General features: G+C 46.6%; 1 protein-coding gene across 10 annotated transcripts in view; it reads left to right on the plus strand.

The window, feature by feature from the left end:
- LOC145361876 (tensin-2-like) overlaps positions 1-22325 on the plus strand; it is a 314264-nt gene that overhangs the window by 232381 nt on the left and 59558 nt on the right. For 9 of the 10 annotated variants that reach the window (XM_080217864.1, XM_080217866.1, XM_080217865.1 and 6 more), the window contains 4 exons: positions 2805-2865; positions 3268-3343; positions 18785-18914; positions 21747-21812. In XM_080217864.1, coding sequence (XP_080073990.1) covers positions 2805-2865; positions 3268-3343; positions 18785-18914; positions 21747-21812 — 333 coding nt within the window. The remainder of the gene's footprint in view (positions 1-2804; positions 2866-3267; positions 3344-18784; positions 18915-21746; positions 21813-22325) is intronic. The other variant, XM_080217867.1, reaches the window with a different exon arrangement.

The raw sequence follows: 22325 nt of genomic DNA on the forward strand, positions 1-22325 counted from the left end.
CGGGGGCAGTGACCACAATATGATGGAATTCACCTTGCAATTTGAGAGGGAGACATTGGAATCAGATGTAATGGTGCTACAATTGAGTAAAGGAAACTACAAGACCATGAGGGAGGACTGGCCATATTTCATTGGAAAGGGACCCTAGCAGGAAAGACTGGAACAACAGTGGCAGGAGTTTTTGGGGATAATTCAGAAGGCACAACATAAATTCATTCCAAGGAAAAGGAAGCATGTTCAGGGGAGGGTGAGGCAACCATGGCTGATGAGGGAAGTCAGAGATAGTATAAAAGCAAAGGAAAGAGCAGACAGAGGGGCAAAGAATAATGGGAAGTTAGAGGATTGAGAAACCTTTAAAAGCAAGCAAAGGACAACTAAAAGAAACAATAAGAGTAGAGAAGATGAAATATGAGGGTAAGCTAGCTAGTAAGAGTTTTTTTTAGATATATAAAAGGTAAGAGAGAGGCAAGAATGGACATTGGACTGCTTGAAAATGAGGCTGGAGAAGTAGTAATGGGGGACAAAGAAATAGCAGAGGAACTGAATGGGTACTTTGTATCAGTCTTCACGGTGGAAGACACCAGTAACATGCCAGAACTTCAAGAGAGTCAGGGGGCAGAGTTCAATGTAGTGGCCATCACTAAGGAGAAGGTGCTAGGGAAGCTGAAAGGGCTGAAGGTGGAAACATCACCTGGACCAGATGGACTACACCCCAGGGTTCTGAAGGAGATTGTGGAGGCATTGGTGGTGATCTGTCAGGGAAGGTCTCGGAGGACTGGAAAACACCCCTGTTTAAGAAGGGAGGGAGGCAGAAGATGGGACATTATAGGCCAGTTAGCCTGACCTTGGTCGTGGGTAAGATCTTGCTGTCCATTATTCAGGATGAAATTGCGGAGTACTTGGAAATGCATGGTAAAATAGGGCTGAGTCAGCATGGCTTCATCAAAGGGAGGTCATGTCTGACAAATCTGTTAGAATTCTTTGAGGAGGTAACAAAGAAATTAGACAAAGGAGAGCCAGTGGATGTGATTTATTTGGATTTCCAGAAAGCCTTTGACAAGGTGCTTTACAGGAGGCTGCAAAATAAACTAAGGGCCAATGGTGTTAGAGGCAAGGTACTGGCATGGATAGAAGATTGGCTGACAGACAGAAGGCAGAGAGTGGGGAAAAGGGGGTCTTTTTCAGGATGGCAACTGGTGACTAGTGGTGTTCCACAGGGGTCAGTATTGGGACCACAACTTTTCACTATATACATTAATGATCTGGAAGATGGAACTGAAGGCACTGTTGCTAAATTTGCGGATGATACAAAGATATGTGGAGGGACAGGCAGTGTTGAGGAAGTGGGGAGGCTGCAGACTTGGACAGGTTAGGAGAATGGACAAAGAAGTGACAGATGGAATACAATGTGGGAAAGTGTGAGGTTTGCACTTTGGTAGGAAGACTAGAAGCATAGTCTGAATGGGGAAAGGCTTCGGAAATCTGAAGCACAAAGGGACTTGGGAATCCTGGTTCAGGACTCTCTTAAGGCTAACATGCAGGTTCAGTTGGCAGTGAGGAAGGCAAATTCAATGTTAGAATACAAGAGCAAGGCTGTACTGCTGAGGCTGTATAAGACACTGGTCAAACCACCTTTGGAGTATTGTGAGCAGTTTTGGGCCTCATAACTAAGGAAGGATGTGCTGGCCAGAGGAGGTTCACAAGAATGATCCCTGGAATTAAGGGTTTGTCCTGTGAGGAGGTGTTGAGGAGTCTGGGTCTGTACACGATGGTGTTTAGAAGGATGAGGGGGGATCTTATTGAAACCTAAAGGATACTGCGAGGCCTGGATAGAGTGGACGTGGAGAGGATGTTTCCACTAGTAAGGAAAACTAGAACCAGAGGGCACAACCTCAGGTTAGAGGGACGATTCTTTAAAACAGAGATGAGGAGGAATTTCTTCAGCCAGAGAGTGGTGAATTTGTGGAACTCTTTGCCACAGAAGGGCTGTGGAGGCCAGATCATCAAGTGTCTTTAAGACAGAGATAGATAGGCTCTTGATCAAGGGTAATGGGGATGAGAATCATATCAGCCATGATTGAATGGCAGAGCAGACTCGATGGGCTGAATGGCCTGATTCTACTCCTATAATCTTACAATCAATTGCTTGCCTTTACATTAGTCACTGATATAGCCAATTGGGGAATTCAGGAGTAACCCCTTTACCTAGAGAGTGGGGAGAATGTAAGACTTGCTCCCACAGCAAATGGTTGAGGCAAATAGTGCAGAAGCATTTAAGGAGAAGCTGGATATACACATGAGGGAGAAAGGAATAGAAGATTACGATGATAGGCTGAGATGAATTGATGGGGGGTGGCGGTGGTGGGGGGGGGGGCGGCAGGGGGGTTGGCTTGGTCGGAGGAAGAGAAGACTTGTGCAGAGCATAAATGCCAGAATGGGCTGCTTGGGCTGTGAATGCTTTGTATGTAAACTGGCAGCCAATGGAGGAGCTTCCAATGTTCCATATTGGCCAACTCTTCAGGCCAACCAATGGCTTGGTTTGAATTTTATCTTGAGTAGCTTTTGTCCCATTCCAGTCACTCCTACCTGGGGAAACACACAATATTAAATCTGACTGTGAGCAACCCAAGGTATGTCTGGTTTGTGATGTTGCTTGGATGAGCAGGGTCCCTCATAACCTCTTCCTGTGCCTCTGGAATTGCCACAAACTCTTTCCTATCTGTTTGATTGATCTGTTGACCGTTGAAGGACAATGTTTGATCACTGTGAAAAATGGAGCTGAATGGATTTCTGCTTAATTACAGGCTACCACCCATTCCTGAAGATTTATCAGTCTATGCAACTTGTTTACACATCAGGAATCTAGTAAGTGCCACGTTGGTGTTTGTTTATGTGTGCTACAGACAGGAAATGTTCAGAGAGATGTTTCACTGAATAACAAGAAGACAGTCTAACAAGCTCTTTTTTAAAAAAAAAACTCTCGTACAGATGTTTTCTTTGGTTCAAAGGAAAATCATCAAAACCTATCTTAAATCTACCATAGCAGCCCCCTCACCCAGAGAGCAATGATTCCAGCAAGCTGCTTCAGCAGACTCAAGATACTTTTGACTTTTAAGTTGAAGCTCAAAGATCACATCAGTTTCATGACTGGGTTGGCACAGTGCTGGGCAGCACTGCTGGCACAGTACCCTGTGTGTGAGTTGTCAGTCATGTGCCCACACCCTTTCTGTGCAAACTTAACAAATTCCTCATTCTCTCTTCCCACAGCAGCGTCCAAGGCCCTGGGTCTAAGAAGCTGTGCATCTCAATTGAGCCAGCCTTACTGCTGAAAGGAGACATCATGGTGAGTTCCAGATCACAGAGTGGACAAGAAAGAAAAATAATGTCTTTGGAAGTGGTCAGTTTTGAGGGAGTAGTTTAATTCTGTAAACTTCTTTAATCATTATGTACAGACCACATTAATGATGGCACATCCTTTTATATTAACTTGACTCATTCTTTTATCATTGTTATACTGCCTTTTTTTATTAATTATTCCAGAGATTCTTTTAATTGTTATTGCAGACTATGTTAATTGTTATAATGCAAGACTGCTTTAATATCAAAATTACTGACACCGTAAACTATTCCAATAGACACCCTTAAACTTTGTGAATCGCCTGTACCCTCATGAGTAAGTAGCCTTGTGCTGAAGACCAGCCTGGAATGCAAGCCTTTAGCCTGAGGCTCGCTGCTAATTGGGCCTCAGGCTTCAGCTACATAAAGCTGGCAAGCAATGGGCACAGCTCGGAGACGGGGGTGGGGGGGGGGGGGGGGGGTGTGCGGTGGCAAGCCATGGCTGATAGGTAAGTACTTAGAGAAAGGAGGTCAGGGGTACGCAGTTATGCAAGTTTTTAACCTGCATCAGACCACTTTATGCACCACCTGTTAGGCCACTGTAAACCTGCATTAACGAGAACAAAAAGAAGTCTTACAACACCAGGTTAAAGTCCAGCAGGTTTATTTAGAATCATGAGCTTTCAGAGTGCTGCTCCTTCATCGGATGAGTGAGAGTTGGGTTCACAAACTCTCACTTGTAGGCATATATAGACAGAGACACAATTGTAAGATAATAGTTGGAATGCGAGTCTTTATAGGCAATCAAGTCTTTACAGGTACAGACAATGCAAGTGGAGAGAGGGATAATCACAGGTTAAAGAAGTGTGAATTGTCTCAAGCCAGGACAGTTAGTAGGATTTTGCAAGCCCAGGCCAAATGATGGGGCTTGCATGCAGTGTGACATGAAGATAGAAACATAGGAGAAGGAGGAAGCCATTTGGCCCTTCAAGCCTGTTCTGCCATTCATTAAGATCACCACTGATCATCCAGCTCAATAGCCTAATTCTGCCTTTTCCCCATAACCTTTGATCCCATTTGCCCCCAAGTGCTATATCCAGCCGAGTCTTGAATGCATTCAATGTTTTGGTATTGAATTCCATAGGTTCACCACTCTTTGGGAGAAGAAATGTCTCCTCATGTCCATCCTAAATCATCTACCCTGAATCCTCAGACTGTGACCTCTGGTTCTGGACTCCCCCACCATCAGGAATATCTTCCCTGCATCTACCCTGTCTACTCCTGTTAGAATTTTATAAGTCTCTATGAGATTCCCCCTCGTTCGTCTGAACTCCAGCGAAAACAATGTGAAGCTAGTCAATCGCTCCTCAAACATCAGACTGGTAAACCTTTGCTGCACTCCCTCAAGAGCAAGAACATATTTTCTCAGAAAAGGAGACCAAAACTGCCCATAATACTCTAGGTGTGGCCTCACAAAAGCCCTGTATAATTGCAACAACAGATCCCTGCTCCTGTACTTGAAACATCTCGCAATGAAGGCCAACACACCATTTGCCTTCATTACCGCCTGCTGCACCTTCATGCTTACCTCCAGGTCTCTGCACACTCCCCTCTCCCAATTTACAGCCATTCAGGTGGTAATCTGCCTTCTTGTTTTTGCTTCTAAAGTGAATAACCTCACACTTATCCAAATTATACTGCATCCGCCATTGATTAGCCCATTCACCCAACCTGTCCAGATCATTCTGGAAGATCTCTGCATCTTCGTCACAGTTCACTGTCCCACCCAACTTGGTATTATCTGCAAGCTTTGAGATGTTACATTTTGTTCCCTCATCCAAATCATTAATGTTGTTCGTCCATCGTCGGCGATGAGGACCTCGACACCATTAGTCATTTTGAGGCTGGTTGCGATGTGTCTGAACATGACTGATCAGGCCAATTTGGGCACGGAATGTCCTGGCACATATTGGACAGACTTGTGTAGACACTGTAGTTGTTGTGCTGGTGGCCCTGGACCTGCGCAGCTCACACTTAAGTAGTGCTTCTGCATTGCACCTTGCTTCGTAAGCTTGACAGCCCTTGTGGATGAGGCAGCGCCAGATAGGGTGGTTTTGTGCCAGCGTTTCCCAGGTGGTCGTGTCAATGTCAAGCGACTTCAGGGAGGCCTTGAGTGTGTCTTTGAAACGTTTCTTCTGCCCTTCATGCGAGCGTTTTCCAGCAGAGAGTTCCCCAAAAAGGAGCTGCGTGGGTATGCGCTCGTCTGACATACGGATGACGTGACCTGCCCACCGGGTCTGTGCTTTCATAGGCAGTGTGTGGACTGATGGTAGACTTGCTCTAGAGAGAAATTCAGTGTCTGGTACTTTGTCTTGTGATTTGATGTGTATTATTCTGCGAAGACAAGTCATGTGGAAATGATTGAGCTGTCTTGCATGCCTTCGGTACACAGTCCACGTTTCACAGGTATACAGGAGGGTAGTGAGTACCACGGCACTGTAGACCTTCAGTTTTGTTGCTGGGCTGATTCCTCGATGTTCCCATACAGTGGAGCGCAGTCTACCAAAAGCAGAACTTGCCATTGCTATTCTGCAATTAACTTCTGCACCAATAGTCACTGCTTGGGAGAGGGTGCTGCCAAGTTAAGTGAACTGGTCCACTGCCTGTAGTTTCTGCCCTTTGATTGTGATTAAGGGTTCTGTGTATGGTGCATGAGGAGCAGGCTGGTGCATGACTTCTGTCTTTTTAATGTTGATGGTGAGTCCAAAGTTGTCACAAGCCGTGGAAAATTTGTCCGTACTGATTTTCATCTCTGGCTCTGAGCCAGCAAAGAGGAAGTATCTCAGAACAGTCCCCTTCACTTCGGTAATAGCTTGAAGTCTCCTCAGGTTGAAGAGTTTCTAAGTCTTCAACCAGTGCTGAAGCTATGCTGGTGTTCTTTAGCTTGGCCACATTGATTCTTTTCATAACCTTGCTTCCTTGTGGTCACCTCTTGGGTCTGATGCTGAGCCTCATTTTGGAGACAATGAGCCTGTGATCTGTCCAGCAGTCAGCACCACACGTGGGCACAGCCTCAAGATAAAGGGGAGGCGGTTTAGAACGGAGTTGAGGAGGAACTTCTTCACTCAAAGGGTGGTGAATCTCTGGAATTCTCTGCCCGTTGAAGTGGTGGAGGCTGCCTCGCTAAATATTTTTAAGAAGCGGGTTGATGGGTTCTTGATAAGAGAGGGGATTAAGGGTTATGGGGAGAGGGCGGGAAAGTGGAACTGAGCCACGACAGATCAGTCATGATCTTATTGAATGGCGGGGCAGGCTCGAAGGGCTAGATGGCCTACTCCTGCTCCTATTTCTTATGTTCTTATGTTCTTATGTTCTTATTATGTGGCCTTGGTTACTCTGACATACTGCCTGTCTTTTCTCCTGACAATGACATAGTCAATAAGATGCCAATGCTTAGACTGGGGGTGCATCCAGGAGGTCTTGTTACGGGTGGGCAGACGGAAGGTTGTGTTGGTGATGAGGAGGTCGTGCGCTGCACAGGTCTTCATTAAGAGTAGGCTGTTACTGTTACACTTGCCCACTCCATGCCTCCCAACGACTCCCTGCCAGATTGCAGAGTCACACCCTACTCTTGCATTGAAATCGCCAAGCAAGATCAGCTTGTCGGTACTGTTCACTGCTGATAATAGGGGTCTAATTCTTTGTAGAACTTGTCTTCCATCTCGTCTGGGTTGTTCATTGTGGGGGCACAGGTGCTGATCAGAATGGCTTGACTTCTGTAGCAGAAGCTGTAATGTCATAAGCTGGTCGTTCACACCCTTGGGGAGACTATCAAGCTTCCGAACAAGGTGACTCCTGATGGCGAATCCAACTCCGTGAATGCTCCAGAAAAAAGTGTATCCATCTCCAGTTTCAGTCGGCTGACCTACGTTGGCAAGACGAGTTTCACTCAGGGCTGCAATGTCAGTGTTGTATCTTGCAAGCTACCTGGCAACTAAGGCTGTTCTTCTGTCTGGTCTGTCTGCTGTAGGGTTGTCCAAAAGCGTGCACACGTTCCAAGTGCCAATAGTGAACGGAGTCACCTTGTGTTTTATTTTGTTTGTTCGACCGCAAGATGGGACCCCCGCCAGCCGTGGTAAACTGGCCAGGGTGTAGTGAAGCAGGCAATGTTTAGGGCACCTTTTCTAGCCCCTTCCTCATTCTACGGAGGTGAGCAGTGCGTTCCTGAAGAGGACTGCTCAGTCGCCCAGGTAGACACCGAGTTCCACTGCTGCTTTGGTCAGTGGAAAACGACCATTAGACCTGAGCCGCCTGTGTGCAGGTCCGTGACTACAGCTCCGAGCGTATCCACACCTGCTTCGTCGCTCGCCCATCGCCACAGGACTTCAAAGGTTGAACAGGACGATGATGATGGTGCCGAGACTAGCGCTTGATTTGGATTAAAGTGAGGGAGAGTTGCTCAGCATCAGCCTCACTCTCTCTTCCCAATTCCCAGCTGGATCCAGTAGCAAGACAGAGTCGAGATGGGACTAGGCACAGTGGATGACCAGGATGTCTTCTGTGTCTTGTCCTGCTCTTTGCATTCCACAATGTTTGCAGAGACCGCCTTCTTGACCATTGGACCTTCCATTGGCCTTGTCCGCTCAATCCGCTGGACTCTGTCTTCACATGCTGGGATAGACATCTCCCTATCTCACCAAGGGTTGAGACCTGTCGGCTACCCTCACCTGGTTTAGCCGGCTTGTCGAAACCATTGCCCGGGGTGAGGCCGCTGTCACGTGCAAACAGCTACGGGGAGCCACAGGTGAGAGCTGAGTGCCAGGTAGGGACAAAGGGTGGACAAACCACCCTGAAAAGGACGTGACATGTTCCCCCACCAGGGGTATTACCCCCCACCGACACCCCATTCAATATATATATTGTGAATAGCTGGGGTTCTAGCACCAATTCCTGTGGCACCCCACTAGTTACTGCATGCCAATTTGAAAAGCACCCATTAATTCCTATCCTTTGTTTCCTCTCTACCAATCGGTTTTGTATCCATTTCAGTACACTTCCTCCAATCCAATGCACTTTAATCTTGCACAATAATTTCTTGTGCGGGACTTTGGGAAACACTTTCTGAAAGCCCAAATATACTACATGGCTCCCCTTTGTCAGGTCTACTCGTTACATCTTCAAAGAATTCCAACAGATTTGTCAAGCATGATTTCCCTTTCATAAATCCATGCTGACTCTGTCTGATCCTGCCCCTGCTTTCCAAATGCTCTGCTATAAAGTCCTTGATATTGGATTCGAGAATTTTCCCCATTACCGATGTTAAGCTTACTGTTCTTCAATTCCCCATTGTGTCTCTACCTCCCTTTTTGAATATTGGAGCGACATTCGCTACCCTCCAATCTGCAGGGACTGTTCCTGAGTCTATAGAATCCTGGAAGATGACCACCAGTGCACCCACTATTTCTAGAGTCACTTCCTTAAGTACTCTGGGATGTAGATTATCAGGCCCTGGGAATTTATCCACCTTCAATCCCATCAATTTTCCCAGCACCATTTCTCTGCTAATATTGATCTCCCTCAGTTCTCCCCTCTCACTAAATCATGCATTCTCCAACATTGCTGGCATCTGATTTGTATCCTATTTTGTGAAAACAGAACCAAAGTAGGTATTTAGTTGTTCGGCCACTTCTTTGTCCCCTGTTATACATTCCCCTGTTATTGTCAGTGGGGGACCTACATTTGTCTTCACCAACCTCTTTCTCTTCACGTATCTATCTTTATGTTCCCTGCAAGCTTACTTTTGTACTGTATTTCCCCCTTTTTAATCAATCCCTTGGTCCTTCTTTGTTGAATTCTAAACTGCTCCCAATCATCAGACCTATTATTTTTCTTGGCCAACCTGTATGCTTCTTTCTCAGATTGGATACTCTCTCGAATTTCCTTTGTAAGCCATGGATTGGCCCTCTTACCCATTTTGCTTTTGTGCCAGACAGGAATAAACAGTTGCTGCAGTTCCCCCATGCGCTCCTTGAATGTTTGCCATTGTCTCTCCCTAATCCATCAAGGCCAACTCACGCTTCATATCCTCATAGTTTATTAAGATTCAGCACCCTAGTGTCTGAATCAACTACTTCACTCTCCATCTTGATAAGAAATTCTATCATATTATGATCGCTCATCCCAAGGGGTCTCGTACAGTGAGATTGGCAATGATTCCCTTCTCATTACACGGTACCCAGTCTAAGATGGCCTGCTCTCTAGATGGTTCCTCCATATATTGGTCAAGAAAACCATCCCGTATACACTCCAGGAGTTCTTCCTGTACAGTATTGTGGCTAATTTGATTTGCCCAATCTATGTGCAGATTAAAATCACTCATGATCATTGATATTCCCTCATCACATGCATTTCTAATTTCATGTTTAATGTCATTCCCAACATCCACTGCAGTTTGGGGTCTACATGTGACACCCACGAATGTTTTTTGCTCCTTGGCGCTTCTCAACTCTCCCCATACAGACTCCATGTTGTCAGAGCTAATATCCTTTCCCACTATTGTGATAGTTTTCTCTTTAACCAGCAGTGCCACTCCGCCACCTTTTCCTTTATGCCTGTCCTTCCTAAATATTGAATACCCTGGGACATTCAATTCCCACCCCTGGTCACCTTGCAGCCATGTCTCCAAAATCCCAATTATATCTACCTGTGCAATTAGTTCATTCACTTCATTGCAAATGCTCCGCGCATTAAGGCACAGAGCCTTTAAGCTCGTCTTTTCAACATTGTTTGTCTTGATCCCAGTATTTTTCTCTATTGCCCTGTTTGAACTTGGTTTCTTTGCCTATCACTTTTCTTATTCCCTTTTCTATCTTTTATTTCTGTGATCTCAGGATCACTACCTTTAAGGTCCGATTTCTTAACTTTCTTCCTAGCTCCCTGTATTCTACTTTTAGGACCTTATCCCTTTTTTTAACCTATGTCGTTTGTACCAACATGTACTACGACCACTGGCTGTTTGCCCTCCCCCTTCAGAATGTCCTGCAGCCACTCTGAGACATCCTTGACCCTAGGACCAGGGAGGCAACATATTAACCTGAAGTCTCGTTTGCGGTCACAGAAGTGTCTGTCTATCCCTCTTACAACTGAATCCCCTATAACTATTGCACTGGCACACTTTTTACCCCTCCCCACTGCAGCAGAACCAACAGTGGTGCAATGAGTTTGACTGCTGTTGCTTTCCCCAGAGAGGTCATTCCTGTCAACAGGAGATTCCTGCACTGCCACAGGAGATTCCTGCACTACCTGCCTATCTCTCTTGCTCTGTCTGGTGGTCACCCATTCCCTTCCTGCCTGTGGAGTCTGAACCTGCAAAAATCCCGGTTGAGGCTGTCTTCATGCGTACGGAATTTGGCTATCAGTTTCTGCTCATTGCTTCTGCGTTGTCGTGTCTTGAAGGCCGCCTTAGAGGACGCTTACCCGAAGATTGGAGGCCGAATGCCCTTGACTGCTGAAGTGTTCCCCGACAGGAAGGGAACCCTCCTGCCTGGTGACTGTCACGCAGTGTCCGTTCATCCGTTGTCGTAGCATCTGCATGGTCTCGCCGATGTACCATGCCTTGGGACATTTTTTCCTGCAGGGTATGAGGTAGACAACGTTGGCCAAGTCGCATGAGTGTGTACCATGTGCCTGGTGGGTGGTGTTCTCGTGTGATGGTGGTATCCGTGTCGATGATCTGGCACGTGTTGCACAGGTTGCCGTGGCAAGGTTGTGTTGTGTCGTGGTTGCTGTTCTCCTGAAGGCTGGGTAGTTTGCTGTGGATAATGGTCTGTTTGAGGTTGTGCAGTTGTTTGAAGGCAAGAAATGGGGGTGTGGGGATGGCCTTGGCGAGATGTTTGTCTTCATCAATGACATGTTGAAGGTTCCGAAGAAGATGTAGTAGTTTCTCCGCTCAGGGGAAGTACTGGATGATAAAGGGCACACTGTCCACCATGTCCCATGTTTGTCTTCTGAGGAGGTTGGTGCAGTTTTTCGCTGTGGTGCGTCGCAACTGTCGATTGATGAGTCGAGTGCCATATCCTGTTCTTATGAGGGTATCTGTAGATGTCTGTTGCATTCCTCCTCCTCTGAGCAGATCCTGTGTTTATGGAGAGCTTGTCCATAGGGGATGGCTTCTTTAACGTGTTTAGGGTGGAAGCTGGAGAAGTGGAGCATCGTGAGGGTATCTGTGGGCTTGTGGTAGAGTGAAATGCTGAGGTGACTGTCCTCGATAGAAGTGTGTGTGCCCAAGAATGCAATTGATTCTGGAAAGTAGTCCATGGTGAGTCTGGTGGAATGGAACTTGTTGATGTCATCACGCTTCAGTGATTCTTTGCCGTGAGTCCAAAGGAAGAAAATGTCATCAATATATCTAGTGTATAGCGTCGGTTATGGCCTTGTGCAGTGAAGAGGTTTTGTTCGAACTTGTGCATAAAGATGTTGGCGTATTGAGGTGCGAATTTGGTCCCCATGGCTGTTCCATCTAGATGAAGAACTGCTTGTTGAAGGTGAAGATGTGGTCCAGGATGAAGCAGATGAGTTGTATAATTGCATCTGGAGATTGACACTTGTCGGTGTTGAGTACTGAGGCTGTTGCAGCAATTCCGTCGTCATGGGGGATGCTGGTGTAGAGCACTGAGACGTCCATTGTGACAAGGAATGTTCCTGATTCAACTGGCCCATGGGTGTGTCACTGGGTACAATTTGGGTACCCTTGTACAATGGGTTTCAGGATGCCCTCAATGTAGCCGGAGAGGTTCTCACGCAGGGTCCCATTGCCTTATACAATGGGACAGCCAGGTGTGTTGGCCTTGTGTATCTTCGGGAGGCAGTAGAGATCTCCAATGCAGGGAGTATGTGGGATGAGAGCTCTGAAGATCTGGATCAAAAGTCTTGATCAGTCTGCTGAGTAGACGGATCTGCGGGTAACTGTCTGTAGAGTTTCTGATTGTCCCTACGGACAAATCCTCCATACACACAGGATCTGTTCAAATGAGGAAGATCGCAACAGACACCTACAGACGCTGAAAGACACCCTCGTATGAACAGGATATGACACTTGACCCATCAGTTGACAGTTCGGACGTGCCACAGCGAAAAACCGTACTGACATCCGCAGAAGACAAACACGGGACACGGCGGATAGAATACCCTTTGTCATCCAGTACTTCCCCTGAGCAGAGAAACTACGACGTCATCTTCGGAGCCTTCAACGTGTCATTGATGAAGACGAACATCTCACCAAGGCCACCCCCACACCCCCACTTCTTGCCTTCAAACGACTGCGCAACCTCAAACAGATCATTGTCCGTAGCAAACTACCCAGCCTTCAGGAGAACAACAACCACAACACCACACAATCCTGCCACAGCAACCGCTGCAAGACATGCCGGATCATTGACATGGATGCCATCATCTCATGTGAAAACACCACCCACCAGGTACACGGTATATGCTCGTGCGACTCGGCCAATGTTGTCTACCTGATACGCTACAGGAAAGGATATCCTGAGGCATGGTACATTGGGGAGAACATGCAGAAGTTATGACAACGGATGAATGGACACCACGCGACAATCACCAGGCAGGAGTGTTCCCTTCCTGTTGGCGAACACTTCAGCAGTCGAGGAAATTCAGCCTCTGATCTTCAGGTAAGCGTTCTCCAAGGCGGCCTTCAAGACACATGACAACACAGAATCGCCAAGCAGAAACTGATAGCCAAGTTCTGCCTCAAACGGGATCTCGAGTCATGTCACACTACCTGTAAGCCCCACCATTTGGCCCAGGCTTGCAAAATCTTACTAACTGTCTTGGCTTGAGAGAATTCACACCTCTTTAACCTTTGATTATCCCTCACTACACTGGCACTGTCTGTACCTGTAAAGACTTGATTACCTGTAAAGGTTCGCATTCCAATCATTATCTTGCAATTGAGTCTGTGCCTACATATGCTCTGTTTGTGAACCCACCTCTCCACTCCCCTGATGAAGGGGCATCACTCCAAAAGCTCTTGATTCCAAATAAACCCGTTGGACTTTAACCTGGTGTTGTAAGACTTCTTACTGTACCCACCCCAGTCCAATGCCGACATCTTCATAACAGGGACAAACACAGCGGACAAAATTTGCAGTATAGCTCCTAAAACAGGCTTATAGGTCTCTAATTAGCATATTCAGGTAGATTAGACATTTGCCACACTATCAAGGGAAACCTTGCCGAGAAATTGGTGTCCCCTCCCCGCCATCCAGAGTCTCATTTTTTTGCCCTTGAAAATGGACCAGTTTCTCCCCCAGAGTTCCTTCCTTTTTTATGATGCTGATTCTTTTCAATCTTAATGCTCCAGACTTGTTCCTGAGTACGTGGTCAAAGCAAACAGAGACCATTTTTGCTTCTCAAGTCAGGTTCCCCCCAGCTTTTCCAGCAGAGCCACGAAGTGTGTATGAATCACCAGATTCCTGGTCCGCAGCACGATTGCCTTCTTGTGCTGGGGCGGGGGGGGCGGGATCAGAAAATGAGGTGTCACACCAGGTATGTCCCAACCTTATTGACATTAGCTAATGCCAACCCTGTGCCCAATTTTGCAACTTAGGTCAAGGCTCACACTGGGTACCATTGCCCCCATAAAACCGGCACACAAGACATAAGGAGATTTAAGATGGGGCAATTATATTGCTGCTTAAAGGTTTTAGGATTTTTTTTAACATTTGCAATCACAGATGTTCAATGCATTAGCTAGTTTGGTGGATGTCTTTGGATTTTTGAATTGTCTGTCCATGCCCACCTTCTTTATCTTTTCTGTTGCCACTTCAAGTGCCAAATCCAATGTGGGAGGATGGGTATTGTTTGAGGGAGCTTTGAATATTTGGGTAAAGGGGATGGGTCAACAAAGGCAGGCTTAACAACACTCGGGGTTTTATTTTTTTTTGCCTACCTGCCCGAGGCTGGCATTTACAGACAGCTGCACACTTATTGCACATTTCACAGGAAATTGGCTCTTCATTGCCTCTTTTCTCAGCACAGGTTGAGATTGAGTTATACTGTCTGGCTGCTGTCAGGCCAAACATCTCACTTTGCAGAGAAAATGAAATGTTTAATAGCATGTTGCGTTAATGCTAATGGGCGCTTTGAAGCCACCCTGGGTACATCTACCCCATTAGGTAGTATGAAGTGAACCCAGCAAAGTGGTGAATACTGTTTTGCAATTGCTAAGCACATGTTGGCTTCAAACCTCAGCTGGGCAAGGTGACAGGGCTTTCACGAGGGCTGCTGAATTTGCCAGTATGCAAAGCATCACATAGGCACCTGTCTGGGCACCAGGACTCCTCATAAAGGAGGAACTGGTGTTTGCACTTGATTAGGGCAGTTGATTCGCCAGGTGAGTAGCATTCTCATCTCTGGAGCCAGAATGTTGTGGGTTCAAGAATCACACCAGGTACTGGAGAACATAATCCACATCAACATTCCCATGCCAATACTGAGGGAGTGCCGCACTGACAGAGGTTTAGTACTGAGAGTGTGCCTCACTGTCTGAGGGTCAGTACTGAGGGAGTGCTGCACTGTCAGAGGGTCAGTACTGAGGGAGTGCCTCACTGTTTGAGGGTCAGTGTTGAGGGAGTGCTGCACTGTCGCAAGGTTAGTACTGAGAGAGTGCTGCACTGCCAGGGGGTCAGTGCTGAGGGAGTGCTGTACTGTCAGGGGGTCAGTGCTGAGGGAGTGCCGCACTGTCAAAGGGTCAGTGCTGAGGGAGTGCCGCACTGTCACAGGGTCAGTGCTGAGGAAGCACCGCACTGTCAGAGGGTCAGTGCTGAGTGAGTGCCGCACTGTCAGAGGGTCAGTGCTGAGTGAGTGCCGCACTGTCAGAGGGTCAGTGCTGAGGGAGTGCCGCACTGTCAGAGGGTCAGTGCTGAGGGAGTGCCGCACTGTCACAGGGTCAGTGCTGAGGGAGTGCCGCACTGTCACAGGGTCAGTGCTGAGGGAGCGCCGCACTGTCAGAGGGTCAGTGCTGAGGGAGTGCCGCACTGTCAGAGCGTCAGTGCTGAGGGAGTGCCGCACTGTCAGAGGGTCAGTGCTGAGGGAGTGCTGCACTGTCACAGGGTCAGTACTGAGGGAGCGCCACATTGTCAGAGGGTCAGTGCTGATGGAGTGCCGCACTGTCACAGGGTCAGTGCTGAGGGAGCGCCGCACTGTCAGAGGGTCAGTGCTGAGGGAGTGCTGCACTGTCACAGGGTCAGTGCTGAGGGAGTGCCGCACTGTCACAGGGTCAGTGCTGAAGGAGTGCCGCACTGTCACAGCGTCAGTGCTGAAGGAGTGCCGCACTGTCACAGGGTCAGTGCTGAAGGAGTGCCGCACTGTCACAGGGTCAGTGCTGAAGGAGTGCCGCACTGTCACAGGGTCAGTGCTGAAGGAGTGCCGCACTGTCACAGGGTCAGTGCTGAAGGAGTGCCGCACTGTCACAGGGTCAGTGCTGAAGGAGTGCCGCACTGTCACAGGGTCAGTGCTGAAGGAGTGCTGCACTGTCAGAGGGTCAGTGCTGAGGGAGTGCTGCACTGTTGGAGCTGGCATCCTTTGGATGAGACAAGGACCTGTCTAACACCTCAGATTGGCACAATTTCAAAGATGAGCAGGGGAGCTCTGCCCAGAGTTCTGACCAGTAGTTATCCTCAATCAGTCACTAAAACAGACAACTGGGTCTGTGGAAGTTTGCTATGCGCAAATTGGCTGCTGTGTTTTCTACATTCCGATAGTGACCACACTTCAGAAAGTACTTCATTGGTTGTAAAACACTTTGGGACATCCTGATGTCATGAAAGCCATTATAGAAATGCAAATCTTTTTTATTTGAGCGCAGCAACATCATTATGCATGTCAATAGCTGCTATCCAGCAAGCGGCCATGATGCCTTCATGATGTGACATTCCTGATGCCTGCATTTTGGACAGAAAAAATAATGCTAGATTAATGGACCTGAGGAGACCTGGGCTACTGTGTCCCCTCTTCCCCCCCCCCGAAAAACATCTCAGTAGCAGATCGGATTATGGGATGTTTGCTGGTCCTCGGCCACTTCACCTTCCAGACGGTACAATTGTTCCCAATTTAGTTTTCACAAAGTTCAATGGGTCTCATGAGAATTGTGTGTAAATCAGGAATGCTCTTCCTCCCTCCACTTGTGGATTGAAAGGGACCCACGTGACTCCATTGATTTGGGAGCGTGTGTTGTCCCTCCCCCCATGTCTCCCTTCTGTCACTGGTCCACATTCATCCAACAGTACAATGCTCCAATTGCTGGCAAGCTGCCATGCTTAAAGGGTTGCTACATCAAAGGATATTATGTTTCCCAGCTAAGTGTGCCATGTCGGTTCAGCCATTTTGAGTGAGTTCTTCACATACTCATGGCCAGTTCAAACAGGGGAGGGTTTTGCTAAGGCTGGTCCATTGAACTTCCCAGCACAAGACACGATGCAGCACAATCTCTCTGTTATTAGTCTGATGGAAAATTCAAGCATGTATGTAATCTACACTACTGTAAATAACCTTAATCCCATCCATTTAGTCTATTAAGGGATCTGTCTGCAAAGGTGACCTCTCGGGATTATCACGGAAAATGCACGATTGATAAAAATCTTAGCCGAGCATTTGCTTTGAACTTTACTTCTTGCATCACTTGAACTGACAATACAAAGAATAGTGCACACAGCACTCGGTTTGCTGATACTCATGTATCTTGCTGTCTGTATTCTTCAAACTTTTCTGAATGGATGTCCTTTCATAAATACTGACACATTTTGCAAGGAACCCCCTTTGGAAAAAACAGGACTGGATTTTTCCTCCGGGGAACAGACACTCATTGGACTTTTCACAGAACATGGAGGTAGGCTCTGTGACCAAATAAGGGCGATGGGTGGCCTCTCAAAGCTGGAGGACCAATCAGAGTTTTCCAACTTGAGAAGAGTCACAGACTGTAGTGGAAGGTAAACAAGAAAGAGGGTGCTTCAAAATGGATGCACTCTCTCTCCTACTTTTCTAAATCTTGAATAAAAGGTAGATTCAGCAGCCAGACTACCTCTATGCTGGTGGAGGGAAGCCTTCCTATAGGACAGCCTGTAGCTATTCTTGCACCCAGGTATGCAGTTAGGCCTGTCAGGAGTATCAGCATCCCCTGGGTCCTGCTTGCTACTATGGGTACCTCCCTCGGCAGCTAAACTGGCTGCTATTGGAGTGGGAAATCGGAGACCACCAGGAAAATTCCAGGCAATCTCCTTTAATTGGCCTTAACTCGCCCTGAACAATTAGATCAATTGGATGCCTGCCCCATATGAATGAGTAGCCCTGCCAGCCATGAACCTATCTTCACAGAAAAATAGCCAGTGCCAGGAAAGCGGAATGCCAGTGTTTTTGGGCCCTGCCTATTCCATTCCTGCCACTTGGCAGGACCCAAAAATTCAGCCCATAGTCTCAATTCCCCCAGTGAAACGGGACAATCGTTGGCAAACCGTGGATTTTCTTTTTTTGATCAGTATACAGAAAGAAGTACTGATATGTCAAGAATTATAGAGGACTTGAGAAGAAACGCGAATGCTTGGGACACTGGAAAGTTGGGTCTTCTCTTGTCTATCAATCTCGCACACGCGCATTTTCCAGCAATCGACTACAAAGAGGCAGAAGATCTAGCCCACTGCACTCCCTATGTGGTGGATCCAATACCAGAGAGACAGAAATAAGATGATCTCTGGGACTCTGTTTGTAGATTGGTCAAAATCATAGTGCCATTCTGGCACAGGAGGAGGCCATTCGGCCCATTGAGTCCATGTGGCTCACTGAGTCCGTGCCAGCGCCTGGCAACAGCAGGCTGTAAACACCCAATAGGCCCCAGGAAAGACATTTCTTTGATTGTTTCGGTACAACTCTGATCACTGATCCTAACACGGGAACTTCTAACTGAGACATGCTGAAGAGAATTAGAGGCATTCACAGAAGAACAAACGATTCCTTTAGCTTCGTACAGAGCGAATTTTGCACGACCTTGCTCTTGGGCATGGAGGGCAAAGGGAGCTCGGAGCAGAGGGAATCCTGACACACTCCAGAAATTGGGAGTACTATGAATCAGGTGCACTGACCTTTGACCCCTGTTCTCCTGACGATACTTCCTTCAAGCAAGGCTCAAGAGAGCAGCACCTCAAATTACCCTGCGATTTGCTGCCTATTATCAGCCAAAGATCATCGCATTGCATCTTCTGTCTGGAATCTGAGGCTGAAATGTGGAGACTGGCCTTTGAGAGTTGAACCTAGGTCCCTGTGGTTCAGAGGTCAGTGTCAAGGCAACATGGGATCCCCGACTGTTTTTACAATTGTAATATTGGTAATATCCAGTCAGTGGCTCAGTCTTAGACATGTTCTTCCATCTTTGCCTTTTCAGGTGAAATGTTACCATAAGCAATACAAAAACCCGGAGCGTGATGTTGTTTTCCGAGTACAGTTCCATACTTGTGCTATCCATGGCACCCAGCTCTGGTTTGGAAAGGATGAACTGGATGATGCTTACGGAGGTCAGTGGGAATTTTCAGGAACAACAGTATCCCTATCTGCCCTGGTCTTGTGGAGCAACACTTAAAATGCTCCATGTTCAATCCCATCATTATGCTTAATACTTCGCTTATAAGGACCAAATTGGTTTTCAATTAAAAGGAACAGTTATCTGGCCAATTTTAAGATCCTTTCCTCCGTTTATCTTGCCATCTCTGGTAAAGCATTCCCAAGAAGATCATTTAATTTTTGCTACCATTAGCATAGTCAGGGTGTTTCACCAGCACTGAAAATGCTTCATCCTAGAGTTGTTATGCTCCAGTTCTTCCCAAGGCTCTTAGTCTGAAGAAAAATTAATGAATATATTTCTGCTTCAAAGGGGGCCATTTCCAAGCAGCAATGGTAATTGATTCCCCTTAACATTCATGACCATGTATCTAGAGTTCCCCAAGCCTAAAGGCCTCAAATGGATCCCTTCCCAGTTGAGCGCTGGTGAGAGTTGTATTCAGGTCTCAAAAGAGTGAAATTCTTGGAGTAGGCCCATCCATGTCAAGGCAGGAGCTGAGACAAGACAGAGGTGGGGTGGATAGATGGTAGTCTCTAAAAAATGATGAGGAATCTGAATCTTTCAGGGCTTCCTCAGCAATGAGAAAGTGCAAAGTCACAGCCTGGATTAGAACAGTGGCTGACTGTGGGGAATTAAAGCTCATGTGCACCTAAGTGTTTTCTTGGCTAAATGATAGCAGTTTGTGGATGTAAGCCCTCACTCCTGGACTGGAGCACATAACCCAGGTTGACATCCTGACCCAGTTTGGTCCTGGGAATATGACAAGCAAAGGCTTTCTCAGGGTGGATACTATTTCTAAAAGAGTTCTCTTCAGTGTCCTGACCAACATTTCCCCTTCAAACAATGCAACCAGAAAATAAAAACAGAAAATGCTGGAAAATCTCAGCAGGTCTGACAGCATCTGTGGAGAGAGAGTAGAGCCATGTTTCGAGTCTAGGTGACCCTTTGTCATCTAGCCTGGAAACGTTGGCTCTATTCTCTCTTCATAGTTGCCATCAGACCTACTGAGATTTTCTAGCATTTTCTGTTTTTATTTCAGATTCCACGATCTGCAGTATTTTGCTTTTACCAGAAAATAGTAATTTTAACTGACCGGTGATTATGAGATCTTGCTGTGCGCACAATGGCTGCTGCTTTACCTGCATAACAATGGATAATGCTCAATTCAAAGTAGTTCGTTGTATGTGAAGCATTTTGAGACATTTTTAGAGAGAAGTGATCAAGTGCTTGAGTAATACGCAAGATGTTCCATTGAGTGTTTACTGAGGGAATGCTCTATTGGCAGAGGTGCTATTCCAAGGATGAAAGATGAAAGTGAGATTTTGCCTGCCTGTGCTGATTGGGGGATGTTTTAAGATCCTGTTGCATTTATTAAAAGCAGAGCAAAGAATTCTTATAGTACCTTGGCTAACAGTCTTCCCTCAAACATTTTCTCATTGCCAAGGAGGCTAATGGTCCTATCTCACCAGCACTGCTTACACTTCAGCACAGCCACTTTAGGAAGGAAGTGGGCTTTTGACTCTATGACTCTAAACATCACCACCAAATCATATTATTAACTGGTTTGTTGCTGTGGGGACCTTGCCTTGCGCAGAATGGCTGCCGCATTTGCCTACAAAGCCACTGCAATTGCATTTCAAAGTGATTCATTGTGTAGAAGCGCTAAAAGCTGTCCTATGGTGCAATATAAACCCAAGCCTGCCTTCTAAAAATGGGATTTTGCTCTGTAGTATCAAACGCCGTTTACCACAGATTGGGATTGAAGCCAGTTTCATCAGTTAGTGCCAACCCGTTCACCGCCCCCCCAACCCCCCCACAATTCTGCTCCTCATTTCCCCATCCCCCATCCCATCATTACTGCCCTGCACCCCAACCCCTCCACTCCCCCCTCCTATCTCACCAGCACTGCTAACACTTCAGCACAGCGACTTTAGGAAGGAAGTGGGCTTTTGTGACACAATGAATACGGCGGAGCCTTCCCTTCTGGGCTGGAGTTGCAGAATAGAAACCAGCTCTGAATATAAAAAAAGCTGCACAAAAGCGTTTATATTCCACTCCGAGGTTATGAGGCAGGAGGTGCAGCAGCTCAAATGACTGCAATCTTAGAGTGGAGAGCATGTCAGCTTTTAAACCCATCAATATAGATTTTGCATTTTGTAAAAAGAAATCTTCCAATGATTAGACAGCCTGTGGTTCATATTCATGTTGTGTTCATTACCTATCTCTGTCTTACAATCTTCATTGCGTGTACCTGTGTTAATGTAATGGATCCCCCACTTCAGCAGAGTATAATGTCTTTATAATCTGAATGTTTGAGCATAGGATACACAGCCCACAAGGATATGGATTAGGTGAGGACAAAGAACAGTACAGCACAGGAACAGGCCTTTCGACCCACCAAGTCTGTGCCACACAGATGCCTCCACTAGGCATACAGTCTGCTTCCATTACCTCCTCCGGCAGCGCGTTCCAGGCATTCACCGCCTTCTGTGTGAAAAACTTGCCCCTTACATCTCTCTTAAATTTTCCCCCTCTCACTTTCAACCTATGCCCCCAAATAATTGACCCTTCGACCCTGGGAAAAAGACTCTGACAGCCATTGACGAAGAAACATTGACGGGAATTTAGAAGTGGAGAACGTGCACAATATAACAAGAGGGAGGGTATTCATCAAGTTTGGTTCAAGGTTAGTGAGGATTCAGTGTGCTGCAAATCTTCAGTGACTGAACAAAATTGTGTTTGTACAACTGAACTGTCAGCGGTGACTCTTGTTCTCGTCTCTTCTTAGACGACAGATTCCCACGTGACGCCGCAGTGGAGTTTGTTTTTTCTTCAGGTCCTGAAAAAACAAAAGGTGAGCAATCTAGTAGCACTTGGGAACTTCAAAACAAGATACTGTTTCAAAAATAGATTGTGCATGATGAAAATCTAAAATGCAAAGGCTTGAAAAGAGAACCGACGTGGCAGGAAAAAGTGTTATATCAATGCCAATCTTCCCTTTTTCAATGTGTCAACTGTACTGTCTCTGTCAGAGCACAGTTTGATGCCAGATTATAGTATTTTGGGTGAACCAAACAAAATTGATTAACAACGTGAGGAGCAAGTTCAAAGGCAACCCCTTAAAGGGGAACTGCAACTAACAAAAACCAAATCTCACAGGAAACTTGCAACATCAAATAAAAATATGATTCAAGGGGTCAATAAAACACCCCTGCTCCAACAATGCCTACCAGGCATGGAAGGCCTTGGTTGTGCCAGTGGACACCATGTGTTCCCTCTCGCAGGACATCCAATTGAGAACATAGCAGATACTAGTTGGATCTCTTCATTGACCTATGCATTTCTTAGTTCGTGGGTGGGTCACTGT

The sequence above is a fragment of the Carcharhinus amblyrhynchos genome, chromosome X, assembly GCF_965287045.1.
Source record: "Carcharhinus amblyrhynchos chromosome X, sCarAmb.v2.hapA, whole genome shotgun sequence".
Taxonomy (NCBI): domain Eukaryota; kingdom Metazoa; phylum Chordata; class Chondrichthyes; order Carcharhiniformes; family Carcharhinidae; genus Carcharhinus; species Carcharhinus amblyrhynchos.